Below are 21,710 nucleotides of genomic sequence, written 5' to 3'. Positions count from 1 at the left end.
AAATTAAAAGGGAAATGAGAGCAGAAAGAAAGAAAGGAAAGAGAAAAAATTTACTGTTTTATTCATTTCTTGATGGTTGAGTTCCACTCGGTTGCTTCCATATGCTTTGTCTCGTCCGTATTTTTATGATTCCAGGGGGAAAGTTGGCTACCATTTGGAGGATTACTAAATCATTAGGAAAATTTCTTCACTGTTTAAGTTAGTCTCTGATTTTTCTTGGTTCCCTTGTGACCTCAACTAAGTCCCTAATATTTGCATTTAAAAACTCTTTTGTGATGTGGCAGTGTCTACTTCCTGTAACCTTCATTTTTTAAATTTGTAACATCAAAACATCAAAGTATGACATTCTAGTATATTTTGGGTGGGAAGATGTAGGTATAATTTTCCGTATTGAAAGATTGAGAGCCCTTTTCAGCAAATGTTGACTCAGAAATCTATGGCAGACACGTGTATTGGGTTGCACTGGCAAGAATCTTTGAATTTTGTGTTTTCTCACGTCTTTCATTAGGGAGTGAAATGTCTGCTTGTCTCTGCATCAGCAGTATCAGCCAGCTTTCCTCCATCTTTTTATGTAATGTTTTCATGCATAGTTCCATTTTTCTTCTAGATCCATATTTAGGAATTTAAATGTGGCTTTCCCTTACCTCTTTGATTATCCTGAAATAACCATTCTTTTTCATTATCTTTATGGAGCAATATCAGATAAGATAAGGGTAACATTTAACAGATTGAGCCACATGTCATTGAATAGGCAGTTTTCAGATTAGCATTAAGCCAAAAAGTTATTCCTGTTCTGAAGGACACTGACAAACTGGAATGCATTCAGAAGTGGGCAGTGAGCCTTGTGAAGGCTTCAGAAACTGTTGAATGCAGAGTGGTTGAAGGAAATAGGGATACTTTGCCTGGAAAAGAGAAGACATAATGGTTCTTCTCAGGTGTTTGAGGGGCAAATGTTAAAAGAAAAATGGAGACTTAATCTGAGGTATTCCAGTGCGCAGATAATGTTTACTGGATGTTACATGAAGCAGATTTATGTTCAGTATAACAAAACTTTAGCAAGAATTGTCCTCCAGTGGGATAGGTAGCCTCACAAGGTCATTGGACTTGTTTGAACAGGGGCCCGGATAGTTGACCGTGAATCAAGAATGCTGTAGAAGGAATTCCAGTACAGAATAGAAAGTTCAAATGACTTCAAAGCCCCTTCCAACTCTCACACAGTTGTTTTAGTGTAGGCCTTTTACTAGATTCGTTTTTTATCTTGTAGGTTGGTACAAAATGCATCAGTTAGTGGGAGAGCTGATTCTCATTTCCTAAACCTGTCTTAGGTGCTTGTGTTTTAGTCAAGTAGACTGATGAAGTCTTCCAAAGTTAGAATGAAGTCATCTGAGGACCAGAACAATTTGTATTGACTGGATGGAAATTTAGTCCACCTACTTCTTTAACTTATATTAGTGCATGAATCTTGAAGAGGCTCTTTCCCCGAGTTGTTATTTCCAGTCCCTGTGTGATGGTCTTAAGGGACTTGCTTTAGAGATTTGTCCAGGAAAATGGCTCACCCAAGTATAAAGGTTTGGCCTCACTGCAGGAAAAGTGAGGAACTATAAAATGCTCCTGATTGCTGCAATATGAGCACTGTATAAATACACTGGCCAATCTGGTGAGGTCTTCATTATTTGTAATGAATGCTTGCTTCATGAACATGTTGTGGGGAAAAACCTCTTTCTCATGGAACGATTTGGGCCTTGGAGCCAAGTGTGCCTTTCCTTAGGCAGAGTGATTAATTATGAACCAGAAGACTATATATGAGAATCAGAAGGAAACTGCCAAGTTAAAAAAAAAATCAAGACATAGGCCATTAGGAATTTTACTTAAAATTATAAATGTATTGATAGTTGAACTAAGCCTTAAGTTCCATGAAAAGAGTTTTTAACTGCTTTGTTTACTGCTGTATTCCTAGTGTCCAAATCAGTTTTAGGCAATGAGTTCGGTGCTCAATAACTTATTTGTTGACTGAAACAAAAGTTTATAGATGTCCTAAACTCTCTGTTTCAAGGATAGGAATAGGCCTGTCAAGGCCAAAGCATTAGGATAACGATATCATTAGGATATCATTAGTTTGGTGATGGTACAAACCAGTGCTTCCCAAAATGTGTTCTATGTCAAATACTTCCCAGAACCTCAGGTGTTAAAAAGTTAAACATGCTTCTTTTTTAGACTGCTGATATGGTGAATTGCACTTATTGATTTGTGAATGTTGAATCAACTTGGCATTTCTGGGATAAATCCCAGCTGATCATGATATGATCTCCTTTTAAAATATTGATGTTAGTATTTTGTTAAGGAGTTTTGGATCTATGCTTATGAAGGCTATGGTTTTGTAGTTTTGTTTTCTTCTGATGACTGGTTTTGACACCAGGGTAATGTTGGCTCATAGAATGAGCTGGAAAGTGTTCTTTCCTCTTTTTTTCTGGAAGAGTTTGTGTAGATTTGGTATCATTTCTTTAGATATTCAATAGATTTCTCTAGTGATGCCATCAAGCCTGGAGTTTTCTTTGGGGAAGGTTTTTAGCCACAATCCAATTTTTAAAATAGAGATAAGACTATTCATGTTATTTATTTATTCTAGTGAGCTTTGGTAGTTTGTATTTTTCAATGAATTTGTTCATTTCATCTGAGTAGTCACATTTATTGGCCTAAAGTTGTTCAAAATATTCCCTTATTATCCTATTAATATCTTTAGGATATGTAGTGATGTTCCTCTCCTCTCTGATTCCTGATGTTGGTAATTTGTATCTTCTCTGTTTTTCCTTCTTTCCCCCCCTAGATCAGTTCTACTAAATTTTTGTCAATTTTATTGATATTTTCAGAGAACCAGCTTTGGCCTCTTTTGATTTTCTGTGTTATTTTTCTGTCTTCAGTTTCATTGATTTCTGCTCTTATCTTTATATATAATTCTTTCTGCTTGCTTTTAGGTTTAATTTGCTCTTTCTTTTTTAGTGTCTCACCATTTGTTTAAATGTGGACTTCCAATGCTGATTTACTGCCCATATAAGTATATCTGATTTCCATTTGTTATATGTTCTGTTCTGTTTTCCCCCATATGAACTTTAGACTAAAATCATTGAAAACTTAACATTAGCAAATGAAAAAATCTTAATTGCAATCAAAGACATAATACTTTAATTTATTATAGGTATTTCTGCCCATCAGAAACTGAAATATGAATATTATATAGTATTGGATATAGTATATCCTTGGTGACTTTGAACCTTAATAACAAGACAGCTTTTTTTTTTTTTTTGCGGTACGCAGGACTCTCACCGCTGTGGCCTCTGCCGTTGCGGAGCACAGGCTCCGGACGCGCAGGCTCAGCGGCCATGGCTCATGGGCCCAGCCGCTCCGCGGCATGTGGGATCTTCCCGGACCGGGGCACGAACCCGTGTTCCCTGCATCGGCAGGCGGACTCTCAACCACTGCGCCACCAGGGAAGCCCAACAAAACAGCTTTGCTAAAATTCTAGATTGGTTTTTCTTCAGTTGCTATGCAATTCTCTTTGCATATACTTTTTTTTTTTTTTTTTTTTTTTTTTTGCGGTACGCGGGCCTCTCATTGTTGTGGCCTCTCCCGTTGCGGAACACAGGCTCCGGACGCGCAGGCTCAGCGGCCATGGCTCACGGGCCCAGCTGCTCCGCGGCACGCGGGATCCTCCCGGACAAGGGCACGAACCCGTGTCCCCTGCATCAGCAGGCGGACTCTCAACCATTGCGCCACCAGGGAAGACCAGCATATACATATTTTTTAGTTAGTCTGTGTATATTTGAGTAATTTTCTCTCTCATTTTAAGGAAAAATAAGCTTCTACGAGCCTTTTGTTGATGGACTAATTTAATTGTATCCTTAAGGAAATATTTTGAAAGCCCTTAGAAATTCTTCTTCTTTTAGCACTGAGTTGGTCTTCAGACCTACAGTTCAACCCTTACAAGAATTTATTTTTCATTTTTAGGTTTTTGTGAAGGCATAATGTACATACAGTAAAATATACAAATCTTAAGTATACAGCTAAGTGAATAAATTAAAATCACCACCCAGATCAAGATTCTAAGAGAATTCTTAGTGCTTTGGGGAATAGTAAAATGTTGATCCTTTTACTATATTTTACATTCATTAGAAACTCTTATTTATAAACATAGTATTCTGTTAATCAGCAAACTATAAAACTAGGGAAAACATAAAAAAAAATGACCCCCTCCCTTCAGGGAAAAAAAAGACTTACAGAATAGTTAATAGGGCTTCTGAGGAAAGATCAAAGGATGGAGGGTTTTGTTTGTTTGATTTTGGTCAGGAGAATGGGTAATTTTTTTAATATAAAGGGTTTCAGATTATAAAGAATTAACGTGGATGGTTCTGAATGGTGGTTTAGAGGCTGAAACGTGGTAAAATGGGTTTGAATTAAAGGAGAGAGTTTGTCTAAATATTGGAAAAACCTTTTTGACATTTTGATGCCAAAATCGTAAAATTGTGTGAGGTCTGTGAATGGTTAGAGACAGGTTTGGACCCATCCTTCTAGTTGAAAAAAATACAAGATTCTGTGACCTACATCTAATGGCACTAGAACATTCACTTGGTCATGTCTTGAGTTTGGTTTTATTTTCTTTGTCTAGAAGATTAAGATTGCGGCCCTGCGCATGTATACTAGCTGCGTGGAGAAAACTGACTTCGAGGAATTCTTTCAAAGTAAGTTACTATTTTTGATAGTTGTGAAAAGGAAATGAATCTACTTTTCATTTTTATGATTGTGTCTTGGTAGGATCGGTTTTTTTTTTTTAAGTTACTAGTAAGACAGTTTTTCCTGAACAAAATGTATAATAAAAGCTGCTTATTTTTCTCTTTTAATAGAATAAACAAAGGCCAAAAGAACCCTATAAATAAGACATTTTAACAAGTTTGAAAAAAGACCTAAAAATTTGTCCAGTACTTTGACATCATCATTCCCTCTTGTCCATACATCCATCTTTTTACATAAGAGTACTCAGAGTAAACACATCCTGTTTTATGTTCTGGATGTTTTACTCAGTATTTTTGACATGAACTTCTGCCCAATCATTCCTCTTTTATTTCTAGTTTATAATTGTTTTAGTTAACCCTGGAATATGCCTCATGATTTTTCTTCTTTCTGTAGAAGGACTGTTGAGTCAAAAGGCACATATAATTTTATTTTTATCCCATTGATAAATTCTTTCCAAAAGGGTTTTACTGGTTTAGATCATCATCACTAGCAGTTGATTATATCAATACAGTATTCGTTTTGTTAATGTAAACTGATGTAGTTATAAACAAGTCATTTAAAGCAGATACTTATAAAGTCATTGGGAAAGTTTAAGCTGTTTCCAGTTCCACAGATTTTGGAAGGAAATGTGTTCTGTGCACATCTGTGGTAATAGTCATTATCCTCAAAGCAACAAACACTTAACTAAATATACTTGATATTTTTCATGGACAGCCAATAATTATATATAATTATGTTAATAGCAATGAAGAAAGAGATGAAGTTTTGATTATTTAATAACTTTTGTTTTTTTTTAATTAAATGCAAGTTTTGTCGATTTTACTATTTCAGCAGATTGGTACAATATTTCATTGGAAACTTAAAATACCATGCTGAGTTGTAATCCTAATTTAGTATCCACCTTCCATTTCTTATTTACTCATAGTCAGGAAAGAAAACTTTCCTCCTTTTTTAATCTCTAACAATTTCTTACTTTAGGAGAAATTAGTCTGAAAGGAGAAATATTCTTTCTCTACCTGATGAAGAGACTATTAATATTAGAAGCTGGATTTTTCTTAAGTGGTTTCTTGAATCCATGTGCTCAAGTATTTTTCATCAGATCTTTTTAAAACCTCATCCTACACATCTATTTAATATTAAATAACTCATAAACTTACCATAATTATTTTGAAAGGATGTTTACTAACTATCTTTGTTTAGCTAATCCTGATTATTGAAGATTCTTGAAAAATGAGACTTATTACATATTTATGTAACATATTCATGCTTCAGTTTATAATCTGTTATAAACTACTTATAAAAATAAAAGTTTATTAAAATTATTAACTATTATATTTTAATAATTCACACTTACATGGTATGCTTTCACTTTTGTCTCATTTAGGAATTACAAAACGTTGTGAGACCGGAAGGGCTTGTATTCTTATTTTAATTTTTCTTTTGTTTTCAGAAACAATTGAAACATAAAAAGGCTAAGTGATTTGCCCAAGGTTGCTTAGTCAAGCCTTGATCCTGTGTCATCTGGCTTAAAATCCAGGAATTTTTCTACCATAACATATTGCCTGTGAATGAAAATAACTGCAAAATAGAAATTGTAATCCATTTTAATATTTTTGTGTTTTATAATTTTTTGTATTTTACAGGTTTTTTTTTACTTTTTACTTTTTTAAAATTTTACTTATTATTTATTTTTATTTTGGGCTGCGTTGGGTCTTCGTTGCTGTGCACGGGCTTTCTGTAGCTGCGGCGAGTGGGGGCTACTCTTCGTTGCGGCGCGCAGGCTTCTCATTGTGGTGGCTTCTCTTGTTGTGGAGCACGGGCTCTAGGCGCGCGGGCTTCAGCAGTTGTGGCATGCAGGCTCAGTAGTTGTGGCACGCGAGCTCTGGAGCGCAGGCTCAGTAGTTGTGGCACACGGGCTTAGTTGCTCCGTGGCATGTGGGATCTTCCCGGACCAGGGCTCGAACCTGTGTCCCCTGCATTGGCAGGCAGATTCTTAACCACTGTGCCGCCAGGGAAGCCCTATTTTATAGTTTTTAAATGAGACCTACCTCTGTGAGATGTTCTGTTAGTATTGTGAACTGATGTTTATGTATGTTAGAGTGTTTATATCTCAGTGAACTTTGTCCTAGCCTTGCCCTTTGAAGTAGTTATCTGATGTCACATTTTTCAGTGACACCACTCTTAGTTCAGGTTTTCTAAGACTCACTTTGAGAATTACCTTTTAGACCTATATCATGTTCCTTTGTATTATGCTCCATTGTGGTCCATCTTTGTCATTTGTGGTTAGATTAAATTTCAGAATCAAGCCAAAGTGGTTCCAAACTGTGGCCAGTGAATAAAAAAGGGAGCAAATCTGAAAAGTACCATTTAGAGGCAGATAAAGAATATCTATAAAATAATGAGACTGACTTTCTTGCATCTTGGATTCTAAAGAGTAGGTCAGACAGGTTTGGGGTAAAAGAAGAGAATGTGTATAGATATATTGCTTTCTAAGATTACATCTTTAAAGTGGCTATTGCTCCCTTGGATTTTTGGTATTTTAGGGCTTGACTTTTAGAGTCCTGAGAATTCAGTAGCTTTTTAAAAGGATAGAGAGTCCCAGGTAGCTGGTCAGTGTCATTCTCACTCTTCCAACAAAAGTGAGACCAGTTATAGTTCATGAAGATTGAGTTCTTTACTCAGTAAACAATATGCCTATCAGCCTCTTGGACAGGCCCTCACAAAATGCCAAAGTTATAGATACTCTGTCATCTCAGAGCCAAACTGTTCAGACGTCTTGATCCAGAGACCTAGATATTGGGGATTCTGACTGGTGAGATACCTTAAGAGCCAACTCTTGTTTCCAAGATGTTCTGATGATGTCATTGTGGCATAAATGAGTGTACCCTCTGTGAGCAGGCAGTGTTTGCTAACTGGTCTTTTGGAGATCATTTCTGTTATAAAGAGCACTTAGGGGCAGAGGCGTCCAGCCAGTCAATAAGCTTGTGTTTAATACCACACTGTTGTCTGCAGACTGCTTTGTTTTTAGCCCTTAAAAGAGTTCATACCTTGGAGAGGAGGCTCCTTAGTGAATAAATTTTGAGTTAATAAAATTGAGGTTCTACCTTTACCTCTTTCTGCTACTAATACTCAGCTATCAAATATATCAATTTTGTGTAAGTGTATGATAAATATTTTTTAAAACTTGAAGAAAAAAAAAGATTGAGGTTCATCATTTTATTGATACAGTCTTAAATAGTGAGTTTTTTAAACGATAATTTAAACCCTAGTGTTTAAACAGTTCACTAAAAAACAATAGCGAATATTTATTGAGTACCTATTAAATACTAACTACTTTGTTAAACGTCCTACAGGCCTTATCTTGTTTAATCCTCACAAGAATCCTGTAAGGTAGGTTCTCTTGTTTTCCCATTTTTACAGAGAAGAAAACTGAGGCATTGAGAGGTAAAGTAACTTTACCCAGAGTCATAATCCAAGTAAGAGGTAGAGTTAAGGTTTTGAATCAGGATATCTGACCCTGGTGTCTGCGTTAAACAAACAACTATGTTAATACTGCTGCCCCATAATAGTAATGAATTATTTAATTTTATCCAACTTGATGTTGAGGAGGAAAGTACCTAGCCTCAGAAAATAGTGCACTGAGTGTGTACTGGAGCAAGAGTGTGATCATGGCAAGACCCTATAGCAGGTTTTAACTTTGAAGTGTTTAAAGACATTTCATGAAGCTAGAGTCTGCTGTGTTGTTGAGTTGCTCACAGTCAAACTTTCAGCGGTCTTGTTTTTTAGGGCTTTACCCCGTGGGTTTCTGTTCTGACCCCAGTGGGTACAGGGAGTCAATCATATGCCAGCTCTTTTCCCATCCTCAGCCCTGAGCTGACCCCCAGAGGGAAAATTGTGACCCAAGTCCAGTTGCTGGCCTGTCTGTCTGTCTGTGCTTTCCAGCCGAAGAACTGATTCCCTCTTTGAGAAAATTGGAAAGGCTCCTGGAGGCTGCTGAGAAGCTTTGATGTAGAGGTAGCAACTGAACAGATTGTCCTTTAGAAGCAGCCAAATTTCATTTTCCAGATTGAAAGACAGACTTCCAAGAAAACTTTTCTTTTTAATGTTTTGTTCTAGCATCCAAAAAAGACCCAACTTTAGATCCAGGCTTGAGAGTTTCTCATGGCTATTCTTGTTCTAGGTGGAGGGTGGTTGGCCCACTCTCAGATGGCATGTGTCTTAATAGCTGAATGGCTAGCCAGGCCAGCCTTCACCTCCCTCCTGCTGGGCTCCAAGAGGAAGTCCACTTGACAGCTGCTGGGCACCTCCCAGTAAGCTCACCAGAGTATTTTGGTGTCAGTTTGTGACAGACCTGGACTGAAATCCCAGCCCAGCCACTAGCTTGTTAATATTGTGGCTGCCTGCAAGTTGCTTAGCCTTTTCGATCCCGGTTTCCTTATCTCTAGAATGAGGTTTATAAAGCCTTCCTTCAGGGTTAAAGTGAGGATTAAGTGAGATAATGTATTGACATGACTAACGGTGGACCTGACAGGAAGTATGGACCCTTAGTGAATGTTAGTTTCTGATACTAGTATTAGAGAGGCAGTTAGCGATTAAGCCAACAGTGTATGGAATCAAGAAGATCTGAATTTGATCCCAGATGTCTCATTTCATAGCTGTGTTACCTTGGGCAATTGTCATGATCTCTCTAAGTCAGTTTTCTCACCTGTCAAATGCGGATAATATCAATACCCACCTCTTAGGAATGTTAGGAGGAGTCATTGAGCTAATGCTTGTAAGATACCTATTATTTCTGAAACATAGTAAGCATACAATGAATTACAGCTCTTTATTATTATTGGCGTTGTTAGTGTACCTCACAGGGGTCCTCTCTGTTTTCTATCTTAGTGTCCCCTATTTATTATCATTTAGTACATTGTATACTTCGTTTGCTGAAAGGCAGAAGATACTACTTCCTTCCTGAGTCATTACTCCAAAGGACAGATTCTACTCTAAGGGCCCAAGTTTCCCACTGATTCTCTTTTTTATTTATTTATTTATATAAATTTATTTGTTTTATTTATTTATTTTTGGCTGCATTGGGTTTTCATTGCTGCACGTGGGCTATCTCTAGTTGCGGCGAGCGGGGGCTACTCTTCATTGTGGTGCGTGGGCTTCTCATTGCGGTGGCTTCTCTTGTTGTGGAGCACGGGCTCTAGGCTCGCAGGCTTCAGTAGTTGCGGCACGTGGGCTTAGTAGTTGTGGCTCGCGGGCTCTAAAGTGCAGGCTCAGTAGTTGTGGTGCACGGGCTTAGTTGCTCCGTGGTATGTGGGATCTTCCCGGACCAGGGCTCAAACCCATGTCCCCTGCATTGGCAGGCGGATTCCTAACCACTGCACCACCAGGGAAGCCCTCTCTTTTTTCTTTATCCTCTTGCTCCAGCTTTTCTCCCTGCATGTAATAAGGAGGGCATGTTCTGTGGGGGCCCCTCATCCAGCCAGAGGCATTTCTTAGAGATCTGAGAATTGAGAGGCTTGGATGTCTAAGCCCTGAGCTGATTTTTGGTTTCTTAAACCAAGGAGAAGCTCTACCAGGTTTGTCATTCCTGGGGGTGATGAACGACCTTTCGTTAGATATTATCTGCTTTCTTATTCAACTGTAGCTCCCTGGAGTCCTGCTCCTTTCTTCTGATCATTTATTTTGGTTGAATCATTTGGCATACCCATTGGGTCACCTTAGAGAAAGAAAACAGGAAAGGGAGATGGACAAGAAGAACTTACATTTCTCAGCAGAGCTCAAGTGAAAAAAAGCCTCTAGTTAAGTGGGGTAGGTAAGGTGGTGTCTGCCTAGCTTTCCGGAAGAACTGGAGACCAGGAGGGGAAAATAACATTGAATCAGAGTTGGAAGGAATTATAAAGATCGTCCAGGCCACATTATACAAAGTGAGAAAACTGAGGCTCAGAGAAGAGAAGTGACTTTCTCAAGTCCACACAGCAAGGTGGTAACGGGGCTGTAACTAGAAGCCTGTTTGTCTGACTGCATTCAATGCTCTGTCAACCCATGGGCTTGCCTTGTGGTTCCATTGGCCTTCTCTATGATAGCATAATCAGAGAGCACTGTGACTACCATATATTTTAGTTGAACAAATTCCTACTGATACTTCAAATATAGTCCATATTCCTCTTCTAAACCTTCACATATTTATACTTTATTGTTATTTTCTAGGGTGTCAGATGCCTGATACATTCAATTCATGGTTTCTTATAACTCTACTTCATGTCTGGTAAGTGAGCAATTTAAGTGAAGTCACCAAATGTATTTTTTTTTTTTAAAAACACTGCTGACTTGTTAAGGTATAGCCTTCAGCAGGGCTGTTTATATGAAATCGCAGTTGTTCAGGCATTAAAAGCTGTTCCTTTCATTTTAATAACTGGTGTCTTATAGCACATTTTTAAATTAAAGGTCAAAGCATAATCCCAGAAAGAAACTAATATTTGTAGGATTTTCTCAGAGAACACCTAACCCAGTGAACAATGCTATCAGTATCTGTAAGAGACCCTATGAGCTTGGGTGGAAAGTTCTTTCCCTTCGCTGTTTTAGGAAAGTTCACATTTACGTAAAAGTGGTTTGAATTGTGAGCATCCGTGGTCATTTTCATTGCTGGTCATCAGAAACCTATAACAAATTATAGCACTGACATTTACGCCTGTACCTCTAAAATGTGCATACAGGTTAGATTCATGCCAGGTTTGTTGCATGTAAAAATATTTAACACCTTAAACAGTATATTTTTTCTTCAGCTGCAAATTAAGTAGCCAAAAAAATCAAATTTTCATCTGATGTTACACAGTATTAAAGGTCAGAAGGATATAGGAGAGACGTTGAAGTGGGGGCTGGGGACTATTTATTGAACTGCCAGATCTTGGGAAAGTAAATTCTGGAGAACTAAGTTTACTACTTTGACCGTAGTGAGTATCTGAGGAACGTGGGGAATGGTTGCCCTGTTAAAAGGACCCTTGTTTGAGACTGCCTTCAGCTGAGCTTTGCATCACAGGACTGACTACTATATAAAGACTTTTTGGTTTTGATCACCTCTGAAATATTTCTTCTGAACTCATATAGTCAGTGAGATTGGCTAAGGGGCCTAAGGTGGCAGTTCATGTTGTTTTTTCCTAAGCCGGTAGTTTGTTGAGTGTACACTGTGTCCTGGGCAGTCAGTAAGCTATGTCAGGAAGCTCACAGTCTAGTGAGGGAGACAAGACATATATAATAGTCAGTTATAAATTGGACTGGCTAAGTTCTATAATAAATCTGAATAAGTAGCGCCTGTAGGATCACAGAGGAAGCTGCAACTATCAGAACCCTTGAAATGTGTCATGTCTTTTAGTCAGGCAGCTAAGAAGGCCAACCACCTTCTGTCTGAATGGTGAAGGTTAGGAAAAGGTTCAGGGAGGGCAGCTGGATGTACTGAGAGGAAAACTACTTTTTCAAGAGGAGAGGACTGCAGAGGTGGCCCTGTGGAATTACTGACTGGAAAGGTGGGAGGGTTGAGAGGAGGCTAGGCTGTTCCCAGAGGAGCTCAAAGATAATATTCAGAGTCAGAATGAAAGACTCTTTATTGCCCAATAGCCAGAGGTATCAGAGTGTTAGAGGGAGTGGATGGCAAAATAAAAAATATAATCCTTGTGACCACATCCTAAGGTCAATACCTGACTACTAGCAGCTGGGAGAACCTTGAAACTACTTGTAGTTCTTCCCAGTTAGCCACCATTTCCAAATGTGCCTGCTGAGCCTTCCTTGCTGAGGTTGGTTTAATTTCTCAGAGGAGTAGGGAGTACCACCACCAGTTAAGTAGGGGGAGGGAGGCCTGTCTATGCTTGGTGTCCCCTCCATCCTTCCTCCTTGGTTCTCATGATCTGCGGGTGGGATGAATCAGCAAACTCTTATTGTGTTAAGGACTGGGGGGCACTGGAGAGTAGGATATGACATGGTGTGCACCTTCAAGAAACTTAGTCGAGTGGAAAACAGGCACAGTACAATTGCCTGTAATGGATGACAATGAAAGCAGTGCTGTGCCCAAGGCATAAGCAGATACTATGGAAGGACAAGGAGGTGTGACTAAATCCAAATTTGGTGGATGAGGGAGTATGTATTGGATAAAGAGTTGCTCTGTGGTAGAGGTGACATTTGAGATGTACCATGAAGGGTGAGTAGAATTTCTGTCAGAGAAAAGGAGGGCATTTGAGTTGAGGGAATTATTAGGAGCAAAACATAGAACATGTACAAGAACATGGAGTATTTGAGGGCAGCCAAGTTGTCTGAAGCACTCAGGGCTGGTTTGTGGAGGAATGTAGTGGAAAGGGTCACCAGAAGGTTACTTTAGTGTCCAATTGTGCTATGATCCTCCAAGAAGAATTGGGGAAACTCTCTTCTAGGGGATAGGATTCTTAGAGGGAATAAGGGATCCACCCCAAGTCTGCAGAAAAGCTATGCTTTTCTAAGTCCTGTTTTCTTAGCCCGAAGCTCCAGGAGTGTAACTGAGGGATCACCAAATCCAGTATTACAGGGCTCAGTGGACTTGCTAGGGATGCGCAGGGTTGAAATACCTCCTGTGGGTGGTAGTGTGAGGGAGAGGTGGGGAGGCTTAGAAAGCAGTCATAAAAATAGAATCCCCCCACCCCGTGAAACAAAAAAAAACCCCCACAAAACTAGAATACCCTGGCAGTGGACTTTACAGAAAGCTTGCTTAGGTTCCTAAGGGTGATGACTCCTTGTTGGCTCTCAGAATAGAGACAGGATTTCTCATATCCTGTTAGTTCTCTAGAAGAGGTGTTGATGTTTCCCTTATCCTGTCTGCTTTCTCTGGTTCCCAAGTTTTTATGTGTATTGGGATTTAGGACTGGGACCCCTCCAGTTCCTAGAAGGCCCTTATCAGTTGTGTATTCTTGTGAGCTTGCAGCTTCGGTGACTATGTGTCCTTTGTCTTTGCTGAACAAGATTAGTATTCACCATGGCTACTGAAAAAATGCTGAGAGAGGTTGCTGTGTGGGGTTTCCAGCATTCCCATGTGGACTTGATAAAAGCCAGCCTCCTCCTTTGTTCCCTGTCTGGGACAGTGGCATTGTGATCCATTCAGGTACCCACACCAGAAACCTGGGAAGCCTCCTTGACTTTTCCCTCACTCCCTTCATCTGGTCAGGCACCAGTTTCACCATCTGAAACTTTTTTGACCATGACCCATAGTAACAAGTGCATTTTACCTTGCAATCCAGAACACACACATGTATCTGACACAAAAGATTTATAAAACTTATCCTTACAATGTCAGATGATCTCTGATATTTTCTACTCCATTTGAATTCATTTAAGACAGAAATTCAAGATGTCACCCACTAAATTGATTTCACTGGGTTACAAGTAACGGTACCTGAAAACTGGTGTTTGGCCTCCAGCTTCCCTCTTCCTGTGCCATTAGTCTTCTCAATACAAATTGGATTAGTACACACACACACACTCTCTCTCCTTAATATTCTCCATTGTTCTCAGGATAAAGTATGTTTCCTAGCATGGCATTCATATCCCACCAAATATGCCACCTTTACCACTCTCGTCTGGTGCCGTTCTAGGTACCACTACCACCATCACTCCCTCCCCTGCAAGAAAAAATTAAACTATGTAATAGCAATTTCAGGTCTTCTGCACAAAGCTTTCTTCTCCCTAGAAAGTCCTTCTCCTTCCTCTCCATCTGACAAACTCCTATTTTTTGTTCAATATCCAACTCAGATATCTGCTTTGAAGCCTTCCCTTCCCTCTGAAGGCAGAGTTAGTTCCTCTTCTGAGTTCCTTTAATATTTTGGATACCTCTCTTATAGCACTCATCACATAACATTTTTATATTTTATTGTGTATGTATAATCTTCCTTGTGGATGGTGAATTTATTGAGGCCAAGAATTATATTTATTTTCCTTTTGGAGAGATATGAAAATGAGGTATTTCTTCGGCTCAGTAAATGTTGATTAAATAATTTATGGCCTCAGGTCTGACTTGGCTCCTATGGCAGTTGGAGGGTTCGGGGCCACTGCCTGTTAGTGGCAAAAGCTCTGCGCCTACTTAAGTTTCCCTGGGGGGTGAGATGTATGTAGGTAGAATTTATGTTGGTGTTCTAAGTATTAATAGATTTGCAGAGACCCCCATTTTAAAATTTGTCATGGAACACTAGTACGTTATAGATGCAGAAATTAATTTTAGAAAATGGAATGGAACAAATAAAATTAGAATATGCCTATGATGGAGGTAGAGTGGAGAGGAAAATGCAGTTTGTATTTTTAAAAATTATTTTAAAGTCAGGTATATCATAAATATAATAACTACTGGGTCCCTTACAGTACTATTTTTAAAATTATTTACTTATATTATCTCACACATTCTTATAACTGCTTTATTCCTGTTTACATGAGAGATCAAAGACTGAGAGCCATCAGAGAGCTTGGCCACAGAGCTAGTTAGCGCATGGTAGAGAGGAAATTCCAGTATGGGTCTGGCTAACTTCGAGTTGCTTTAAATTGCTTTCCTCATTGGTAACTAAAACTACTGAAGTATCTAATTAAATAATTATTTATTAAGATGAATAATATTTAATATTAGTAATACTATTTATTACTTAGTTAAGTACCTGCTTATTCTTAAACATAAATCCATAAAATTACAGCATTTGTTTTCTAATTGAACCTACGGTATGCAGCAGATTTGTTCCCTGCCCTCATAAGGCTGAGGGTATTGGAGAGAAACCTGAAAGAAATCATTAATAAAATACAACTGGGATGGGTGCTGTGAGAGTAAGTGACAGGGCTCTGTGGGGGAAGAGGGATATATAACTTAGTTGAGGGGGTGTGGCTCACTCAGGGAGGGTTTCACTGAAGAGATGACATTTAAACTGACCCCTGAATAATGAGTAGAAGTTAGCAAGTCAAAGAGTGGATGAAAAAGCATTGCAGGCAGTGGGACCTCATGGTTTTCCATCTTTTTACCAGCAGAGCCCTTTTTACAGATGAACTTTTATGCTCAGCCACAGTGTATGAATAGATAAAAGGATTGCCAGTTGGGTTGAAGAAGTGGGAATGACCTGCTCACTTTGGGTCTTCCCAACACGCCCACTGGTAAGGGACCCTTACGTAGCTCCCTGGAAACTCAGAGCACAGTTTAAAAACCGCAGATCTAGTCCAGCTCCCTCATTTTACAAACGGGGAGATGATCTTGGCAATTTTAAAGGATTTTCCACAGGCCTCTCTATCAGTAATGGAGGATCCGAGACTCAAATCCAAAACTGACTCTGCGAACTGCTCCTTCTGCAACACTTTGCTTCCTGCGTGTGTGTCCCCTTTCGGTGGTTGTGGGATGGGAGTCTGTGGCCCTGAATTTGAACTGCATACCACCGACCAGCAACTGTATGAAACTGTGTTTCTGAGCACTCACTGTCTGTGTCCCGGGAGAGGCAACAAGTAAACCTGAAAATAGTACAGGGTGCCAAGGGCCGTGTTTGATAAGCAGACATACAGATCTTATGGAGCACAGGGAAGGGAAGCAGCCTGGGGGTAGTCAGAGAAAGCAGTTGCATCGGCCCTCTGGGGTCTAGAACTAGAGGACATGGGGTCTTGAGGAGTTATTAGGAGAGGAAGAATTAATTGTAAACTACTTTTTAAGATGTCCCAAGTGAGAAAGAAAGATGAGAGGATGATCACTCGAGGGAGAAACAGGATGGAGGGGGGAAGCATTTTGTTATTTGTTCTTTGTTTTAAGATGGGGAAACACTGGAACATTTTTATAAGCCTAAGGGAAGAAGCCTCTGGGAACGAAGAGAAAGAAGTAAAGTATGGAGGTGGAAGGGGTTGGAAAACAGACTGGGTCCAGTCTCAGTCCAGCCAGAGAACTGCCCTGGCAGACACTCCTGGCCTTTTCAAGAGGGCTCTTTAACACCACCACAGCAGTTCTGATGTAGCTGTAGGGCTTTCGAGCTCATGCTGGATTCCAGCAGCTCCAGACCTGTTGTATATGGTGAGCCCGGGCCATGTGCACATCCTCTCTCTGCCTCCTCCAGCCAGAGTCGCTCTGTTTAAACACACACACACACGTAGCTTTTTTTCCCAAACCAAAGGCCTGTGCAGCATCATTTTACCAACATTGCACAACCTAAGAGCACTGGTACCTGCTCCCCAGGAGCTTGTTCGTTATATTGGATCTGACAGGCAGGCCACAGGCCAGGTGTAGCTCTTGGAGGAGGCTCTCTGTCAGGTGAGATGGCTTAAGGAAGTGCCTTGCCCCACTTGTCTATTTGCCCACAGACTGTCCTGTGGCCCCCATGCTCCCCACATAAAGGGTAGGCTTGGTGGGGAGGGAGTTTAGGAAACCAGGTGGAGATAGCCATGCACACAGCCCCAGGAAAGGGTCAGCGTGCCAGCTCACAAATAAATAAACTCATTCATTAGCACACTGCTGAGACTTGAGTGTGGCCATGTCAGCTCTGCTTTCTTGGCCCCAGCCGGTGGCGGAGTAAGGGAAACAAGCTACGTGAAAGTCCCTTTGGGATTCCTTCATAGCAGCCAGAGTGACAAACCTGCCCAAGTGCCCACTAGTCTTCACTGAATTCAAAATCAGATCCTCTCTGAGTGGCTTATAAACTACCATGAGGGAGAAACAAGGCCAAAACACAACTGGCATTGTCAGAAGGCCCAAGCAGAGCAAGTGAGACAGGATGCTGAGAGCTGCCAGGACATGGCAGGAGGTCAGAGTCAGGAATAACAAGAATTCTTCCCTCCCAGATTTAGGCAGAGAGGAGGAAAGCGTGGCTAGGAAACTCTCCTTCCTTTGAACTCTGCAGGCAGTGTTGTCGTCTTCCTCCGAGTCTGACCTAGCAGGAAGAGGCCCCTGGAGCTGTGCTGTCACAGGATGGGGGCGCAGTCAATACTGACACTGCCCTGGGAGGCACTGTGGCTTGAGGGAGAGAGGGGGAGCCCAGGCTTCACTCCAGCTCCCCTCTCCTTCACTGAGCAACCTTTAGGTACTTAACCTCCTCAGAGTGTCCGTTTTCTTTCCTGTGAAATGGGGACAGTTATACTTAGATGGTGATGTACATTGAAAGAGATGGTGAATGAAAATGCATCTTACAGTGACAAGTCTCATATTAGAGGACTTAATAGATGGTAATAGTCATTATTACTATTTGCCATCAGGCAAAATTTAAATCTTAGTTAGCCCTTTATATTTTGAGACTCCTAGTGAATGAGTCTTTCTTCCCTTTCCCCCTGTCTTTTAGATACTAGAGAACCATGAGACTAGGGTTTGAACACTCCGTTTTTTCTTTACTTTGCTAACTGGGTTATTTGCTTTCCTTATATGTAAAGGAGATCAGTATTATTTATGAGGCTCTGGAATCACTGAGAGACAAGGATAGTACTGTGAAGCTCAAAACCTCAATAATAAATTGTGGGTTAAGAACATCATCAAACGCGGGAGGGGCAACTGGAATTGCTCCTAAACAGAGAGCAGTTTATGCATAGATTAAGTCTATACTCGGAGTAGGTACTAAGGAGATACTTGTTAAATGAATGATTAAATTAATTATTTAATACAAGAATTTTAAAATTACTAGATTGTCTCTTTCTAAAAAGACTAAAAAATAGACTTTATTTTTTAGAGCAGTTTTAGCTTTGAGTGGAATATTGTCTCTTTTTAAAGTTTCTTTTGCATTCTTAAGGGCAATTTTTATTATGTTTTAGCATTGAAGTCTCCTCTCTCCCCCTTCCTCTTCCCCCCGAGAACAGCTATGAAATTATGAAGTTTAATCAGTAGCAAAATGTAATTTGACCCCTCAACATTTAATTTAAGCATTTATTATGAGGAAGGCATCCATGATGTAAATTGAAGTAAAGCTGTCCTGATCTTTTATTTAAGCCTAGTATTCTCAATTGTGGAATAGTTTACTTAATGACTCAAATATTATTGTATGGTCAGAGCCTGTGACACGTGTTGGCTTTGTTTTGTAGTGGGTACCAGGACCATCAAATCTTTTTTGTTTACCATTTTGAACTTGTTTTACTCATTTTCTTTTCACCTTCCAACATACTTTAACCTATTCTGGATCATTCAGGAGGTCCTGATAACTCTTTTTCTTAAAAAAAAAAAAAATTTATTTATTTATTTGGCTGTGCTGGGTCTTAGTTGCTGCATGCCGGATCTAGTTCCCTGACCAGGGATCGAACCGAGGCCCCATGCATTCGGAGCACAGAGTCTTAACCACTGGACCACCAGGGAAGTCCCGGTTCTGATAACTCTCAACTGTATTTTGCCAGGCTGCCTTCTTTGAGTTGTACTCGTAGCTGTAGCCTCCATGTTGAACTGCTGTTGTGTTTGTGTTAAATTCATTTTTAGGTTCTTTCCTTTTAGTCTGCCAGCAGTTACTTTTTGCTGTTGTAGGTGTGTTTGCCTCAGGTTAGCCAGTCTTTTCCCTTCTGATATTTTATTTCTAATATGATGCTAGTTTTGAAACTTAAATTATTGCCCTTGTGAGGATTAAATGAAAAACGAAGTAAATGGATTCTGGAAGGTTCGTTCTAGTCATTAAAGAGGCAGAAAAACAGTCTAACTCTGGGATCAGATTATCAGGGTTCAGATCTCAGCTTTGACACTTAACAAGTTTTGTAACTCTGGGCACGTTACTTCTGTAAGACTCAGTTTCCTCAACTATAAGGTGGGGACAGTAAGAATACCAGCCTCCTATAGTTGTTGTAAGGATTAAATGAAATAATGTATCTGAATCACTTAGCACAGTGCCTGGCACATAGTTGTGTTAGCTGTTAATTACAGCACTTGTCCATTTTTGCTATTAAAGGGTTTTTTTTTGCTTTCTTCCTATTTCTTAGTCTTATTAGAATAGGAAAAAATTGCCAGATAAGCTGAATTCAGCCTGGATCAGATGTTACCCTAACAACTGCTAAATAAATTACTACAACTCTATTATCCTAAAAAGGGTTTCACTGGGTGACTGTAGTATCTGTGAATGAAACACAGAGTTGGAGTTGAGATTTCTTCACCACCATCCTTCTGTAACAGATTGTTTTTTCACCGTAAGAAAAGTGTGTGTAGAATGCTACCATTGTGGAAAATGGGGAGAAAAGGGAAGCTACTATTTATGTAAAAAGAGTACATATACACTAAGTTGGTATATACATAGATTACATGTGGAAGGTTTCCTAAGAAGCTGCTAACTGTGGTTGCCTTAGGGAGAGGAACCTGGTGATTGGGAGATGTGGGTAGGAAGGGGACTTAATGTTTTTTTTTTAACATGTGCATGTATTATCTATTCAAAATATTTACTAAACAAAGAAAGGAGTAGACTGAACTTGTAGGCTCCAAGGTTAGGTACCCTAAGAATTGACCTTCAGCTTGATCTGGACATTCCAGACAGCTGACTTTCTAAGATGTGGGCCCCAGCCTTCAGCTGTGCTTTTTCCTTGAAGAGGACAAACACAAAAGTTCTTCACAACAAGATGACTTTTCTGTCCTTAACTACCTAGAGAATTTGATTCACAAATTCAGGACAAAAATAAGTTGAGCCTTTGGTTAGCTGAGTTTGGTGATGGTGGATGAATGGACAGCCCTGTGGATCAGAATCTTATTTTCCCAGTAGAACTCATGGTTATCTTCAGTACACTTCCTGTTGATGAGAAGACTGATTGTTTTGATTTTATAACTTTAACTATGTGAGATGAAATTTACTGTAGAACTTTATATTTGATAGTGTTTTCAAATTGTCATCAATTGTCTACTGAACTAATTAGGTACGGTATTTTAGGAATAATTAGAATTTGCCCTTCTTTCATTTATCAGGCTTGAATCTATATTTTTTAAACTCTTAGTATCAGCAAAATTAGGTGCAGGTTGCAGCACACTTTGCTGTTGCATTTCTCTCAAAAGGTAGATGCACACTTAATGTAAATTTCTGGATCAGACAATTGTGAATACCATAGTTCTACTGAAGTAAATATTCACCAAATTTGTCATTTTTCAGCCTTGGAAAGAAAGGGTTTCCAGCTGGGAAGAAAGAAAGCGTTAACTTCTGAGAGACTTATCTGTTCTTAAAGCCAAGGTCTTATTACACCCCTAATCTTATTACACCCCTTCTTCCTGAAAAACATTCAGTGGCTCTCCTTTGTCTACTGAGTGAAATCCAGACTTCTCAGCATGACATTTAAAAGCCCTTCATGACCTTTCTGGCATGTTTTTCTGTTTCCTATACTTCCCTTCCACAAAATCTAGGTATTGTCCCTGTCCGTGTGCTGAGCTTTCCATGGCCCTGTCTTTGCTCATAATGTTCCATCTGCTGGAAATTCTCTTTATCTTTTACCTGTCCTACTGCAGCTCACCTTTCCAAGCCCCAGGTACAATGTTTCGTTTTCCATGAAGCTTTCCCTGATCCCACTCAGCCAAGAGCAATCCTCTCAAACTCCATTGCACTTTGTGTTCCTCTCGGGACACTTACTGCATTCTCTCTTAGGGCTCTTGTCTCCCCTAAGGAGACTAACTGCCCCTTGGAAGCTGGGCTCTTGTTAACCATCACTCTAATCTCCACACAGTAGGAACTCAATTTATGTCCACTGAGTGAACTAAGTGTCAGTCAGCATCTTGAAAGTATCTTCAATTCGCTTTACCTTTTCAACCCAGATAACCATTTGACTGTAAGGGCTATAAAACAAACTGCTCTGAAACAAAAAACACTTCACTGCATGTTGATATAGTTAGTAAGTTTATGGTCTGAGAAAATCTGTGCCTTTTAAACCTCAGAGGGCAGGTGTATTAACAAACTACAGAATTTTCATATAAATGAAGAATTCCATTACCTCACTATTGCTGTTGATGAATTGGCCTCTGACGACACTTAAGCATCAAAACA

The 21,710-nt window shown here is 39.7% G+C and overlaps 1 protein-coding gene across 3 annotated transcripts in view; it reads left to right on the top strand.

Annotated features, from left to right (window-relative positions):
• The window catches only part of UQCC1 (ubiquinol-cytochrome c reductase complex assembly factor 1), a gene marked incomplete at its 5' end in the record, with an annotated part of 91,107 nt that overhangs the window by 25,476 nt on the left and 43,921 nt on the right, over positions 1–21,710 (top strand). For all 3 annotated transcript variants that reach the window (XM_079718570.1, XM_079718568.1, XM_079718569.1), the window contains 2 exons: positions 4,661–4,733; positions 10,990–11,047. In XM_079718570.1, the coding sequence (XP_079574696.1) occupies positions 4,661–4,733; positions 10,990–11,047 (131 nt within the window). The remainder of the gene's footprint in view (positions 1–4,660; positions 4,734–10,989; positions 11,048–21,710) is intronic.

The sequence above is a fragment of the Hyperoodon ampullatus genome (assembly GCF_949752795.1).
Source record: "Hyperoodon ampullatus genome assembly, chromosome: 14".
NCBI classification, from domain to species: Eukaryota; Metazoa; Chordata; class Mammalia; order Artiodactyla; family Ziphiidae; genus Hyperoodon; species Hyperoodon ampullatus.
This window is presented reverse-complemented; position numbering and strand designations above follow the sequence as displayed.